Consider the following 15,251-nt stretch of genomic DNA (forward strand, 5'->3'; position numbering starts at 1 on the left):
CTTCGTAAACTCTAAGATACCGGAAACATTGACATGATACTTTTTATCTTGAATCTGATGTGTGGAGAAAATGATGTTGAAGTCTTTCAAAAACAGGCAAGCTTGAATTAAAAAGAAATGTTTTGCCCCCACTGAGACTGGAAAGTAAGTGCCTTTTTAACTGGCGTTCCTGATCTCAAGACCATCTTCGTTAGCTTTCCAATTACTTGTGCTTCCTAGAAACAAAAGCAGTTTACCTTCATTCATTAGCAGACTTAATTGACTTTTTTTCCCCTTTTGTTTTTTACCAGATCGGAGTGAGAAGTAGATCAAATTTAGCTGAAAAGGTCAGGCTGAGCCTACAGTATGAAGAAGCCAAAAGGAGGTAACAACAGGGGAGCTCTTCAGCGTTCGGTGGTCAGCGGGCGCAAACAGTATTTTCTTTTCCAGAATTAATCTTTACTCGTATAGTGACATCTGCTGGGTGCTCCCCACGCCTTCTTACCCGGTCTGCTCTTCAGGGTTTTTGGATGTAAGGGTTGCAGAGTTCCCCCTCTGCTCGCTGTCTCCCCCTCACCCCAGAGCTGAAGGAAAAGGAGAATTAATGAGAACCGTGGGCATGAAATTGCCCCCTTGTCTTTTGGAAGAAAGAAGCTTTGAACTTGCCCAATCCTTACTCACAAGAACAAGCGGGAAGATTGGCTGCTTAGGTGGAGTCGTGATATCGGCTCAGGTACAGGACTTAATAGTAGTTGAGCTCTCAGGTAAATAGCTTTAATTCCTTTGATTTGAGGGGAAGACTTCCTGCTAAGGTGCTTGAAGATGCTGCAGTGTCTGTCCCGGCGACTGCCTTCAGGGCAAAGGAGAGATTCTATTTCCCTCCATTCCCTTACAACCCTGTGCTTTCTTTTCGTGCTTCGTGATTCTGTGGAAGGTTCAGGAGACTTCTCCCTCCTCATCCAGGGCACGGGCTCACCTTGTTTTCATAATATGGACACCTTGCTCATTTTGTGGGGGAGGGTCATACAGCTATGTTTGATTTCATTATTTTCCTCTTAAGAGTTTTAAAAATGCTACTGATTTGTGATTTGGGAAGACATTGGCGGGAGAGAAACTTCATTGTCACCCTGTAGGTGACAGAGAAGCTTATGTTCCTCCTCAAGAACATGAAAAGCTCAGCTGAGAACCTGCTAGAATGTCAGTTTCCTCTAAGACCATCAGATAGATATTGAAGTATACCCATTATTATTGGTGATGAGGATTATTTAAAAGTAATTAGCAAAAATTCTTAGAGGTTATCTGGCTTTAACAAAGCAATTGTTTGATTTGCCTAAACACAGAATTTGCCTCTTTATAGCCTCTGCTACTGCTATTACTGGGATCTTTGATTTACCGAAAAAAACAAAAAAACCCTAACTAAGCTCTGTTCCACAAATTATTAACTGTGTGAGTTTGAACAAGTCACTTAGCCTCTCTGAACATTTCACTCAGCTGATTTTAATGCTTGTAAATTTTCCTTGTCAGATTTTACATTTCCTGAGGTTCTGACAAATCCGGTATACTTTCTGGCTGCTTCTCAGTGCCCAGGCCATGCCTTGCCCTCCACCATAAGGATTGAGGATTGCTTTGTGGTTTTGTGGCCCGGTGACGTGAAAGCCTCTGGTGGATGGTGTTTGCGGCCCTCCAGCTGTGAGCACACCAACCCCTTAGCAGCCACAACTCCTGGGCTCTGTTGTAAACAAAGAGCGTTCTGTATCTGGTGTTCTGAAGGAGAGTGGCCGTAACTCAGAATTAATTTTGGAGAACCACGCCTCATGCCCTGGGTTCTCTGGGGCTCCACTTGACTTCCCTTGGCTCAGCTTGAACTTTCGCTTTACTTTTGCTGCTAACAGTTGATTCCATCTGGAGTTTATACACAGCTCTTCTCTCCCCTGGGTGTCCCCAGAAATCTTCATCATGTCTCGTTCCCCAGATTTGGTGTGCTCTTTCCAAATAAAATTCAAGACCCACCTAATGCCCGATCACGCAAGTAATAGGTGCGTTTCTTTCCTTCATTAAGTCGTCGCTCCCAGTTCTGTTGTTAAGTCAGTCACATCAGAACTTAAGACATTGGTTCTTTCCCACTTGGTTGCCTTGCTGGCCTATTACCATTTGGGGTTTTATTTTAAAGTCACTAGCGATGCTGATGAGAGGGTAGATCTCGAGGGTTTGTGCATATGTTGAAAATGCTTTTCTTCCTCAATTCCGAGTACGTGAAGAGGCGGGTTGGATTTCCCTGCAACCTGTTTTCTCCTCCAGCCGTTGTTTTATGTGCTTAATGAAGCTAATAATATCATGCTTATTTAGCATTTTGATGATTAATTTTCTAGTACATTGAGACAGTTGCGTATGGTTTTGTGGTTAAAGCTGATGTTACATCTATGGGAAGTGCAGACGGTGGGGGAAAATCACAAGTATGTTGTATATGCAGGGCCAGCTTAAGATGGGAGTTTTTTGTGTTGTTGTTTTTTTAAACTAAAACCAGAAACTGTGGAACTACTTCCATCTTTGTCCAGAAAACATTATTTTGTTCATCTTTTTCCTTCCCTTCTACAACTTCTTCTGTCTAAAAGTAAAAAAAAAAAACAAAAAAAAAATACCCCCTTTCTATCTACTTCTCATATTCCAGTATGTGCTGTAACAGCATCCAAAGTAACCATCCAGCTTTGTTTTTTAATAAGAATATAGATTCCTTGTGCTAACATCAGTTGCGTTCATAACTTACCTTGATGTTGTGCTCGTGGTCAAAACAGCCACGTGCCATTTACCTCGTGAACAGTCCTGATGGTCCTCACGGTGCCGCAGAGCAAGTTCTTTGATTCAGACGGTCAGAACGTTTTTTTTAAGTTTATTTATGTACTTTGTGATTGAGAGAGAGAGAGTGGGGAAGGGGCAGAGAGAGAGAGGAAGGGAGAGAATCCCAAGCAGGCTCCACACTGACAGCACAGAGCCTGACACGGGGCTCGAACTCACGATCCGTGAGATCATGACCTGAACGGAAGCCAAGAGTCAGACGCTTAACCGACTGAGCCACCCACACGCCCCCAGAACATTCTGGTTCAGTCAGAAGTTAACTTTACCAATTAGCGTTAAGCAGTAGACATAGTAGAATCGGAGGTCAGGCAAAATTATGAAACCAGTGAAGTTCCCCTTTGCTGGTTTTTCCTCCTCCTCCCCCTTCTCCCCATCCCTGTCCCCCTCACCCCACCACCTGCTGTCACCGTGGTGGAGCCGCTCCAGCTGCCCGTGCAGGCGAAGGTCCACTGGGAGCTGCGTGCTCCTGGACAGCTCCAGCATACTCCGGGAAACCGGGTCAAGTGCAGGGATGTCTGCGGCACTGGCTCCATGAGTGCTCCGCAACCGATGTCACAGTGCACAGCTTCCGGGCAGCAGGAGGCCTGGGGCGAGGCAGGGCTGCTCCCTTTCCCTTGGCGACGCGGAGCCTGCTGGATCGACTTTGTTGTATTACTGGTCAGCCAAGCCACCGCTCCGTCTTCTCCCCTCATCCTCCCCGACGGGCTGATAACCCGGCTGCCCCCCCCCAGCCGACCCCGGGGACCCCCATCTTACTAGGGGACAGCGTCTTCACCCAGAGGAACAAAACCTATAGTGATGTCACGGTAGCCATCATTTACCTGAGTCGTTTTTTTTTAAAACAGAAGCCATCTGGGTATCCCTCCTGCCACCCTACCCAAGCAGTCACACGTCCCGGCGGGCCTGCCGGGGCTCCCGGCGCTCTCTGCTTTTTAAGCTTCGGTGTACTTTGACCTTCCCTCTTCTTTTTAGCTAGGCGGGTTTGCTAACATGCAGCAGACCGGAGCCAGGTGTGGGGCGTCCCGGGGCTGGAGGGCAGGCTGCGGCTCTTACCTGCCTCCCAGCAGGCGATCACCACCCCCCCCCCACCCCGGGGAGGGTCACCGGGTAGAGTCGGGAGGGCATCTAGACCCCCAGCCTTGGCTGGGTTGTGTCTTCCCTTTCCTGGGAGTTCTAAGTCTGTGCGCCCCTCTTCTTATCGCTTTATTTTAGTATGGCCAACTTGAAAATTGAACTGTCAAAACTGGACAGTGAGACCTGGCCCGGGGCGCTGGACATCGAGAAGGAGAAGCTGATGCTGATTAACGAGAAAGAAGAGCTTTTGAAGGAGCTGCAGTTTGTCACCCCACAAAAACGCACCCAAGATGAACTGGAGCACCTGGAGGCCGCCAGGCAGCGGCTGGAGGAGGAGCTGTTGTCCGTGAGGGGTCCGCCGAGCCGGGCGCTGGCCGAAAGGTTCGTTTTCCTCCCTGGGGCCCCGGGCCCGGCAGCCCCCGGGGGTGCGTCTTCCCGGGCCCGGGTGCCCACGCCCCTGGTCTCTGCAAATCTGCATTGCGGCCGTCCTTAGTGGCCCGAGCCCTGGCACCCAGGGCCTGCCTTTCTGTAGGGCGGTGGAGCGTTACCCTCCTGAGGCCCCGTGGTGTCAGCTCCCCTGTTGGGAACGTGAACTGCCGCGACAGACGTTGAATGAGTAAGGAATGTGGACATAAAACCAGGAATGCAGCACGTCGCTGACTGAGTGTGATAACAATGGCTATAAACTCTTGCACCCTGATAAGAAAGATTATCTGGACTGTTAGAGCCACTGAAGCTTCCTACTCTGGGTTTTACGACTCACAGGAATGCAAAAGTTTATTGCCTTTCATTTCACAAGGCAAAGACAACTTGCTCCCTTTGGGTGTCTTAACAGGTCACAAAATGTTCGCTTGGATTTGGTTTGTCAGTCGAAATCCTCCTGTGAAGCAGGTGAAGATGTAAAGGGAAATACTTGAAGCAGTTTCCCGATCTTTCCGTGGGAGGGTGTGAGTTGACCACTCCACGTAAAACAGCCAGTTGTGTGAGCGGGAATATCAGGCAGGCGCTGTGCCCAGGAGCCCCGTGTCCAGGCCTCGCCGACGGACGTGGTCGGACGGACACCTGTCCAGCCGTGGACCGTGCAGCCTTTCAGAACCACTGCACCAGGGGCGTCCGGGCGGCTCAGTCGGTTGAGCGTCCGACTTCGGCTCAGGTCTTGATCTCGTGGTTTGTAGGTTCGAGCCCCGCGTCAGGCTCTGTGCCGACAGCTAAGGGCCTGGAGCCTGCTTCCGATTCTGTGTCTCCCTCTCTCTCAGCTCCCCCACTCACTCTCTGTCTCGCGCTCTCAAAAATAAATAAAAACGTTAAAAAAAAAAGTTAAAAAAAAAAATCACTGCGCCAGCAAGCGCTTTAGGCCAGCAGGTGAGGAGCAGTGCCTGTCCCGGAATGACAGGAAGGAAGGTCACGTTCATATAATTTCAAGTGACCTGGAAGTAACTTTAAGACACCCAGCCATAATCCAACCGCCTTTTTTTTTTTTTTTTTTTTTTTTTTTAATTTCTTGGCCTCTTGCCTTCTAATTCCTTGTCCCCTTAAGGTTGTGCGGCTACATAATATCAAAATATTTGAAGTGTGGCACGGGAAACAGTAGGAAGGAGAACCGCTGACGTTCCCGGGGACTTGCCTGCCCCGAGTTTAATCACCTGGGGAGAGTTGACTTCTGTCAGTTAAATGCTGGTCGAGAGGATGCCTGGCCACAGCTTTACGGAGCAGGCACACGCGTCAGAAGGGAAAGCCTCTGCACCTCACATTCCTGAAAGAATTCTCGTTGCCCACCTGCCTCTTCTTTCCTCCCCTCCTGCTCAGACATCTCTGTCTAGCAGTGCCGGCTGAAGGCTCTCCCCAAAGGTAGATGTCAGCAAGGCCGGCCAGGGAAAGATACACCCAACAAAGAGCAGAAGGAACAAAAAGTTCCGGAGAGAAGGCAGAGTCCCGTTGTGTTCCTGAACTACCTTGATGTCCTGTCCTGTCCGTGTTTACAGGTCTTAAATTTCTAGGGTAAGAGTTTGATAATCACCAGTGAATAGGACGGAACGAGTAGTTTTTGTGTGGCCCACACACAAAGCAGCAAGCGTATTTGCGTCCTGTGTCACGCTTACTGAGTGTTATCTAATGACACATGCCTCACGGGGCCAAGTGCGTCCCAGCCATTGTCTGTGGTGTGTGTCTGGGAAGGGCCCCTACACGGCCTTTACGTTTGTTCTGGGAGAGAGAAAATAGGTGTGTGTTTGTTTTAATCAGAGTAGCGTCTTGTTTGTCTTTTTTATTAGAGCTAGAACTTCAAAATGACTAACGAAGTAGCCTTAGAAATAGTTTGTTCCCAAGCGCCGAGGCTTTGGCTTTCGTACTTTGGCTTGCGCATAATCCAAGAAATAACTGGAAATAACTGCCCAGATCCCAGCAGAAACAGTAGGTGTGAACCCCTCAGGAAGAGGAACTATGAAATAAATAAAAAAGTACCAATTTAGTGAGATCCAGCCCTGGGTTTTGTATCGGATGGGGAGTAGGCAGTTTGACTCTCCTCCTGACTCAGGATACCTGCGTGACCCTGTCTCCCACAATCGGATGTTAGCGTTAGCAGGAAGGGAAGTGTGTATGTTTTATGTTCGTAGTATGTTGTTGGCCAGAAGCAAATCTCCATCGTTGTGTCGTAGTTTGAGGTTGAGGGGACTAACACCCTCTTGCTTGAGCAACTTAAACTTTCCTCACTGCTGTCCTTGGATGCAAAACGGCCCAGCGTCTCCCATGTCCAAAAGAGCAGAGCCACCTGCCGAAGGGAGCACTCTGGGAGCACCGAGTCTTTTGCTGCCCAAGTAGACCCAGATGGGTCGGCTTTGGAGTTTGTGGTCGTCAGCCGTTCTCCTTTACTCCCCTGCGCTCTGTCACCTTTTCTACTTCTGCGTTATTTCCTTCTACTGTCTGTGCATAGAGTATTTCCGCTCTGCTTATTATCACTGTTGAACTGAAACGGGTGTCTTAGAAGGCAAGAGGGTGGCTCTTAACAGCGGGCTTCCTCGGTGCTACAGCAGGTGGTGGCCGGAGACACTTCCGGGAAATAAGGGTCACCGCACAAGCCTTGGTTTCATCATAGAACAAACTGCTTCACCAGTACGAAACCCCTCAGTCTCCCCTTGGCATCTGCACGGCCGTCAAAGAAACCACTTCTGGGTCCCCCCCCCAACTCTCCCTGTTTTCCATTTATGTTGTGGGTTTCTCATCATTTGCGGGGGGGGGGGGGGGGTGGCCTCAGGCAAGACTCTGAGCCATGACTGAATTTACATCTCTGAAAGGAGCTAAACTCTCCCGAATTTCCTGACCCCAGAGACCCCCAGCTTTGTGCCCCCAGCACCACCACTCTGTGGGCAGAGCACTCAGATGAGGCGAGGACGCTCCCACCTAGGGCAGCAAAGCAGTTTGGGAAGAGGGAGGCCTCCCTGTGAGGGATCAGCAGCAGAGAGAAATGGTTCTCAAATGAAAAACGTCACGGCGTCTAGGATTTCTCACGCAGCTTCCGTATTCTCTCCATACAGCTGCTGAAATTCTAAAACCTCTGTGCTTTTCCGCAGCTGATAAGATCTTAACACTGCTCCGTCTTTTCTGACAAATCTCGTCTTAAATCTTGCCGAGATGTCTTCGTTGTTCCTTAATTATATGAATGTTTTTGTCTCTGCTTCTGAACAAATGTTAAAGCAAGTAGGTGGGGGTATGAGTGTCATTTATTTTTTAACGGAAAAGGAACGGCTCACTCGTATAGATGGCGTGACATTTTCCCTAGGTGGAAAGTTCTGGGTAGTCATCATCAGTCTTCATCAGTCTTTAAAGCACCTCGGGCAGGTGCTTCTGGCTCTCAGGGAGTGAGGGCAGAGAGAGGGCGGAGTGAAGGCCCTGCCCGGGTCTTGTGTAGAGCAGAGGAATGGAGAGTGTGGACGGTAGGACCAACGGGAGGGGCCGAGTTGAAATGACCCTTTCTCAGCTTGGAGAAGGGCTTGCGGAGCCTGGGATGCACCCGCGGGAAGGGGCTGATACCTGAGCAGTTTCTTCTTATCCCTGGTCCAGAGGAAGTTGGGGAGAACGCTTCCTACAAAGGACCCCTGGGATCTGAGGGAGGCTGCGGGCTTCAGTGACTCCCTCAGAGACGAGGGCCAGGTGCTTGACCGAGGACGGCCACTCCACGGGAAGGGCTTCGGCGACTCTCCCGGGTGCTTCGTTGTGCTTCTCCCAGCAAAGACACAAGCACAAGGGAGTGTCTTCAGGCAGCCCGGGCAGACCTGGGGCTCGCTTTCCAGGAGCTTCGGGTCTGACTGGGGAGCATGCAAACAAGAACACGAGGCCGGGTCTCAGTGGCTCAAGTGACCATAAGAGGGCCTTCGCAGTCGGCTGGGGGAGGCCGCAATGGGGCCGTCGCTTGTGCCTGAGAGGCGGAAAGCTTTGGATGCTAAATTTCGCAGGAAACACGGTAATGTCATACCGAGGCCTTCTTAACACACTGGAAAAGCCTTCATTTGTTCGTGCAGGATTTAGTTTCAAAACTTATCTAACAATGTTTCTCCTGTTTCGGAAGACGTGGATTTGGGTAGGTTCTTGGGCTTTTTCCAGACCTTTATACCTTCTGATTCAGTTAATCTAATTCATATTCATTTTCTCCCCCGTTGAGTTTTTGTTTATATTTAAGAGATTAAAAAAAAATAGGGACTGTATTCCTTTTCGAAATACACCTTTGAAAGCTGGGAATTAAGAATTTATCATGCTTTGAAGTGCTAAACAAAATGACAAGAATTGCTTTTTTTTTTTATTTTAACATATAATGAAATTGTGTGGGTGACACATCAAAGGACCGATAGCTATAAATAAAATATGGGCATGTTTCCTTACTGCCTAAAACATACATTTCAAAGAGGTGAGAAATTAGGGAGATTTTCTCTTTCTCCAAAAAAAAAAAAAATCGCTAATTTTTATATCCCCACCTTGCAAGGCGTGCTGAGGCTCTGAACAAAAAGCATGTGTTTTGATGTCTGTGGAGTACTTTCTCGTACATCACTGCATTTGATCCCTTTAACAGCCCTCGCGGGCAGACACAGTAGGATTTTAATCGCCGATTTGCAGAGGAGAAAACTGGGACCCCTTGACTAAAGTGACTCGTTTAAGGACACACGGTTCACAGCAGCAAATCCACTGGAAACCCTGGTGGTTTTCTGGGTCCCACTCTGCCGTGGTTGGCCGCGCCGGACGGGCTCAGGCCAGGGACGTCTGAAGTCCTTCAGCTGACACTGACCACAGGCCCGTTAACGTCTTAAAATAACTTAGTCAAAAACACGGTTCTCTAACCCTCAAAAAAAAAATTTTTTTTTTTTTAAACTTGTTCAGTTGAACGTGGATGAAATTTCACGATAATGAGCACAGGCGATGAGATGCGTTACGGTAGGAACCGAAATCACTTTTGTGCCTTTTCCTTGTTTAAACTGTTAAGCCCAAATGAGCTCACGCTGGCAATATGGACTCATTTGTTTCTTAATCGCTGAAATTCTCATCCAAGTAAGATTGGAATTGTTGTCACTAAATATTAGTCCGGAACGGTCCTTGTCAATTCCAGCCCTCACAGTGGTCCTTCACAGATTGGCTGTCGCTCCTGTCAAGTGTCGTAGTAAATTTAAGCCCAGGTCCCAGGCCTGTGGAAGGATTCTGTAATCTGTGTTAGTGGTTTGTGGTTTTCCTCCTCGCTGTCTTTCTCTACCTCATAAGGGCACTGGGGCTTTTTTTTTTTTTTTTTTAATCCATTTAAGAAAATAGCAGATTATCAAAAGTTTTAAACTTCCCAGTAAAGTGGGAGACTCGGGCTAGGTGTCCCTCTTCCTCCGGCGTGCCTGTGGACTCTGATGCCCACCTCACTCCTCGCTGCCCTTCTGTCGTCTCTCTGGCCGACCCATTGGGATTTCCCCCTCGTGGCACATAATGTCTATGGAATCAGAATCTTTTCCTTCGGTTTCCACGCCTTACCGTAATTGCATGGAAGTAAATGCATTTGTTTCTTTTTTTTCCAGATTGCAGTTGGAAGAGCGAAGGAAAGAGCTGCTACAGAAACTTGAGGAGACTACTAAATTAACTACTTATTTGCACTCACAACTGAAAAGGTAAGCCTGTTCGGCCCTTGAGGGAACAAGAACATTCAGGCATGTTTTGGTCCATCCTTGATGACTTGGGTCGACTCTTTGAAAGTAAATAAAATAGTGACGCCTGTACAGCTGAAACTTGGATGATCAAATTTCAAGTTGCATAGATTTTTTTTTTTCCCCCACGAACCCCAAGGTCACAATGTGGAATATGTGTGAAATACGTTGTGGGAAGAAGATCTATTGTAGCTATGAGTGCATACTTAGGAAAAGGACACATTTCTCCACCTCACCTTTTCCTTGAAAAAGGGAGGGCGGGGATGACTTGCCTTCAAATAATCAACTGCCCATTCACTCCTTCAGTGTGCCCACAGAGGAGAGGAACGGACAGGGGGACGGGCTTGTGTGCAACCCCCTTATTCTTAAAAGGTTGCCTTTTCCCTCTCTAGAGACTAAAAGCTTTATTCTTTAAGTAGAATAACTGCATTAACTACCGTCTATGCTTTTTCTCCTCCTTCAATATTATTATTTTAATTTTTTTTTGAGTGTTTATTGAGAAAGAGAGAGAGAGCATGAGCAGGGGAGGTGCAGAGAGAGAGGGAGACACAGAATCTGAAGCAGGCCCCAGGCTCTGAGCACAGAGCCTGACATAGGGGCTAGAACTCACAAACCGTGAGATGGTGACCTGAGCCGAAGTTGGATGCTTAACCAACGGAGCCACCCAGGTGCCCCTCCCCCTTCCACATTATTAAACTGTGTAGTTGCTTCTCGATATCTGTGCAGGTAGATTTATCAATAAGTAGTTATCAGTTTTTTTTTCTTTTTTAATTTTGCAACAGGGAAATTAGTCAGAACAGAACTGCTATTTTGAGAGGACTCAGGGAGCCAGCCTGAAAGTGCTCAGGAGTCACCAAGGCTATAGGTGGTATAGTGGCAGCCACCCCCCCCCCCACCCTGCCCCCGTCATGACGTTATTTGGCGCCTCGGGGGGCCGGAGGGGCCGGAGGGCGCGGTGCTCGGGTGTTGCGTGTCGTACCAGGTGTCACAGTGAGTGCTTCCCCCCCCTCAGCCTCTCTGCCAGCACCCTGTCCGTGTCATCCGGGAGCAGCCTGGGCTCCCTGGCCTCCAGCCGGGGGTCTCTGAACACCTCCAGCAGAGGGTCGCTCAGCTCCCTCAGTTCCGGAGAGCTCTATTACACCGGCCAGAGCGACCAGGTAGACGCGGATTATCAATGTAAACTGGACCTCCTTCTGCAGGAGAAAGGCGGCTACATTCCTTCTGGACCCATCACCACCATCCATGAAAACGAGGTGGTCAAGTCCCCCAGCCAGCCTGGCCAGAGCGGCCCCTGTGGGGCGGCAGCCACAGCCACAGGCCACACTCCCCCACGGACTGAGGCCCCCAAGTCTGTGACGTCCCTGTCCTCACGGTCCTCCCTCTCCTCCTTGTCCCCTCCCGGCTCCCCCCTGGTTCTGGAAGGCACGTTCCCCATGTCTTCCCACGATGTCCCTCTCCATCGGTTCACTGCTGACTTTGAAGACTGTGAATTGAGTAGCCGTTTTGCAGACATTGGCCTCGGTGACAATCAGATCTTGCTGGACTCGAACTCAGGAGGAGCGTCCCAGTCTCTCGCAGAGGATAAAGACCTCAGCGAATGCGCCCGGGAGCCGTTGTATGAAGGAACTGCAGGTGAGCCGAGACCTTTGCTTCCACGCTTTCCCTCTTAATTATTTTCAGAAGAGTGACGGGAGGGTTACGTTTTCCACATAAACAAATTGTGCTGGCCCCCTTCTCTGTCTGCTGCGAATTCATTTTGGCTTCACTCGAGGAGGAGTTTTTATTGATATACCCGGACTAGACATTTTTTTCTTTAACAGCTAAAAGTCACTTTCCCTATTTAATAGACTTAATCGTTAAGTATCTGTCCTGTTGTCCGGAAACCCTCTGTACGGTGGCAGCTGGCTGGGAACATGTTTGGTGAACACACGTCATACTTCCACACAGATTCTCGTTCTGAAATAGCAAGGCAAAGAAGAGGGCTTTCTTTTAAAAGTCGCTCTAAAACAGATTAAAACCAAGGCAATTAGCATACCAGCTAATTAGTACCGGGGTTCAGTGTTGGGACTGCTCGGGGAATTCTATATAAATACAATTTTTGTTTCGTGCCAGACTCTCCCTTTCTGCCTCAAGTTAATTTGGGGGAAAGCCGGTTCCGAGGTGCCGGTGTTACCCTGCCATCTTGTGGCCACGTTACTTTTTGCAGCCCGGGGAAGGAGCTGCCCATTGACTTCTCGCTGCTGCCTTTGTAGTCCGCCACAGAAACAGAGGGAGAATCGAATTCTTTTTCTTTTCATGTTTGTATCCCTTTGCAAGGCGGAAGCTTTCCATATATTCGGTGTGGCTGTAAAGGAAACAAGATGCCTTGCCTTGCTGGCAAATGACCATAGCTGTGGGCCTGAGGAGGACGGTGGGTTTCGGGGCTCGCCCGGCACAGAATGTGAAAGAAAAGCCCCCGGTGCCGGTCCCCAGGAGCCCCGCTCCGATCTGCACTCGGCTACCTCGTGCGCCCACGCGAGGGGACAGACAGGCCTCTTTACAAGCATTTGCCTGCCCTTTCGAGAAGACTGTTTTGTATTTCTGGTCCTAAGAATTCTAAGCATGAATGGATTGGCCAACCCAGACGTTTAAAGAGAGAGGCAGATCCATCGCGTTTGTGTGGTTTCTAGTACTGAAGGCCGAAGCGCCACCTGTTGGTGGCCCGGAGCAGGGGCAGAGGCAGGGCACGCGGGACACGGGTGTGGTTTGTGCGGCGCTGCCTGGAAGGAGCCAAAGGTACAAGTCCCGTGTTCACTCAGATCATCAGCATCAGAGACCAGAAGCACAGGAGTGGCGTTTCCCTAGTGGCCAGGAGGGAGCAGAAGCCAGCTGTGGGGCCGCCCTCCTGCCCCCCGGAAAGGAGTGCGGTGTGTGGGCCGTGCGTTCGGGCCCCGGAGCCGGTTCGGGCCTGCGCTCTTACTTTCGTGCAGTGAGCGTGAGCGCCTCACCCAGGCCGTCCGCCTTGTTGCTCCTCCCCTGCACAGTGGGAGTGACACCGTGTCCACCTCGTGGGGTCCTGGGAGGACGGGTGCCATAGCACCTGTAAAGCATCTCCCTGCGCCGGCGCTCGGCTCTCAGTTCACGTGATTAATACCACCGTGTCACCAGAATTCTGTGCCATTCGTCTGTGCTTTGCACCTGAAGGATCTTGAGCGTTGCGGCTCTTTGCCCTCTTTGTGCGTCTGGAATTCTCTAGCGACTCTTCTCCACACTCAGTTCTCAGGGGCGGGGCAGGGAGGCCGGCCCGACAGTCGCCCGGGGTCCGAGCCCACCTGGGTCCTTCGGCCTCTGCCCGGCCGTAGCCTCGCTCCTGCCACTGGGTCTGCGGCTGTGTCTGAGAAGTCTGTGTCCGGAGCCCAGTGTCGCGGAAGCTTCCGGGGCACGGCTTTTAGCTTTGAAACGCATATTCGATCGGAAAAGCTGCTACTAAAAAGTCCCCCTAAAAGAATTACGTCCGAGAGTTTTATTTGTGAAGAGTATCCGGTGTCGAAGACAACTAAAAAGCACGTTTTTAACCGTAAAGGCTAGTAATCCCCTTCAGGCCAGATCGCCAGCACTGGGTCCTCTCAGGGAGCGTCCGCCCTCCGTGCGGGGGCGGGCGGCCCATGGGGGTGACACGGCTCGGTCCCCATCACCACTCTGGAGTCTTCCGCAGGTAAAGTCGGACTTCCCTCATGCGCGTCTTGCTGGAGGACAGAGACCCCGTCGGAATGACGACGAAGTCCTTCCAGTCGGTCTCTGTCATGGTCAAAGTCAATTTCAGCTGCTGTGGCTATTCCTGGGGGTAATCAATAAATCATGCCGTCACCTTCACCCCTCACAAAGGGGAGGGGGGGGTGGGCGGAGAGCGGCACCTCGTCATCAAGGAAAGAGCATTCCCGCCGCCGGAAATAAAAGGGGAAATGCAGCAATCAATCCCGTAATCTGAAGCCGTAAAACTTAAACGTCTTAACAAGATGTAAAGTCACGACTCAGAAGGGGGGCGAAATGCCTACCAGTCCTGATCCCTGCTCCCTCGCTGGAGGATGAAAGCGCTCCACGGGCTTGCTGCTTATTACATAGGATCGCAGCTTTAAATGAACGCTTCTTGGCTGACTGCAGGATGCAGAGTATGAATATGAGTTAGAGATAAAAGTTAAGTGGTAGTTGGTGCTAAGGATTCAGTGGCACAAAGTTTTTTTCAACGGTGTTAGCCGGTGAGGAATTCTAGAAGTCAAAGACATTTTTGTTTTGTTTTTTTTTTTTTTTTGCTTTTACTTCTGTGAGAGACGCAGAATATGGTGAGTACTAGGTACCCTCTGTTGCAGAAACACCTTTAATATTGGAGGGACGCGGCCTCCTTGCCGAGTGCGTGGTAACTGCAGTGACAGAGGCCGAGGGCCCAGTGAGGGTGTCTGTCGTCTGCCCCTTCCCCTCACGTCCGTCAGGACAGAGGAAAACCGTAGTCTCTCCAACGACGACCAAACTAACCGGCGTCCCGAGAAGTCCCGGTGCCTCGAGTCAGCTACATCTGTTGATTCACAAGGCAACGTCCTTGAGTCTCAGGCGGAAGGAAGTGTTTCGGGTTTCTCATGACCAAACCGCGGGTGTGGTTTTATACTTAACTTTTCTGAATGATAAATCCTAAGAGGAACTATCGCTCGCCCCTCCCTAGATGTGGAAAAATCATTACCAAAAAGAAGAGTGATCCACTTGCTTGGGGAGAAAAGTGCTTGCGTGTCAGCTGCTGTGTCCGATGAGTCTGTGGCTGGAGACAGCGGGGTCTACGAAGCTTTCGTGAAACAGTAAGGACTTAGCGGGAGTGCTTTTCGGTGACCCTCATAGCTGCGCACGGAGGTTGGGGGGGTGGGGGGGGGAGGACTCTGGACTGTGAGTGCACCAGCGCCGTTAGTCCGCTCGTGCAGTGGTAAGGGTCGTCGGCCCTTAAGAGGGGGTAAGGGTCGTCGGTGTTAAAGAGGTGAGGTGCCTGAAAATTTCTGTACACCAAAAACATCCCACCTGACCTGCTTGGAGACTTAAAATTTGATTAAAAAAATTTTTTTGTTAATGTTTATTTATTTTTAAGACAGAGAGAGAGATAGAGTGTAAGCGGAGGAGGAACAGGGAGAGAGGGAGACATAGAACCCGAAGCAGGCTCCAGGC

General features: G+C 50.0%; 1 protein-coding gene across 4 annotated transcripts in view; it reads left to right on the forward strand.

Moving 5' to 3' along the window:
- The window catches only part of WWC2 (WW and C2 domain containing 2), a 210,298-nt gene that overhangs the window by 144,421 nt on the left and 50,626 nt on the right, over nt 1-15,251 (forward strand). For all 4 annotated transcript variants that reach the window (XM_045055201.1, XM_023252316.2, XM_023252317.2 and 1 more), the window contains 5 exons: nt 291-364; nt 4,045-4,287; nt 9,945-10,034; nt 11,083-11,702; nt 14,764-14,893. In XM_045055201.1, the coding sequence (XP_044911136.1) occupies nt 291-364; nt 4,045-4,287; nt 9,945-10,034; nt 11,083-11,702; nt 14,764-14,893 (1,157 nt within the window). The remainder of the gene's footprint in view (nt 1-290; nt 365-4,044; nt 4,288-9,944; nt 10,035-11,082; nt 11,703-14,763; nt 14,894-15,251) is intronic.

This window comes from Felis catus, chromosome B1 (assembly GCF_018350175.1).
Source record: "Felis catus isolate Fca126 chromosome B1, F.catus_Fca126_mat1.0, whole genome shotgun sequence".
Lineage (NCBI taxonomy): Eukaryota > Metazoa > Chordata > Mammalia > Carnivora > Felidae > Felis > Felis catus.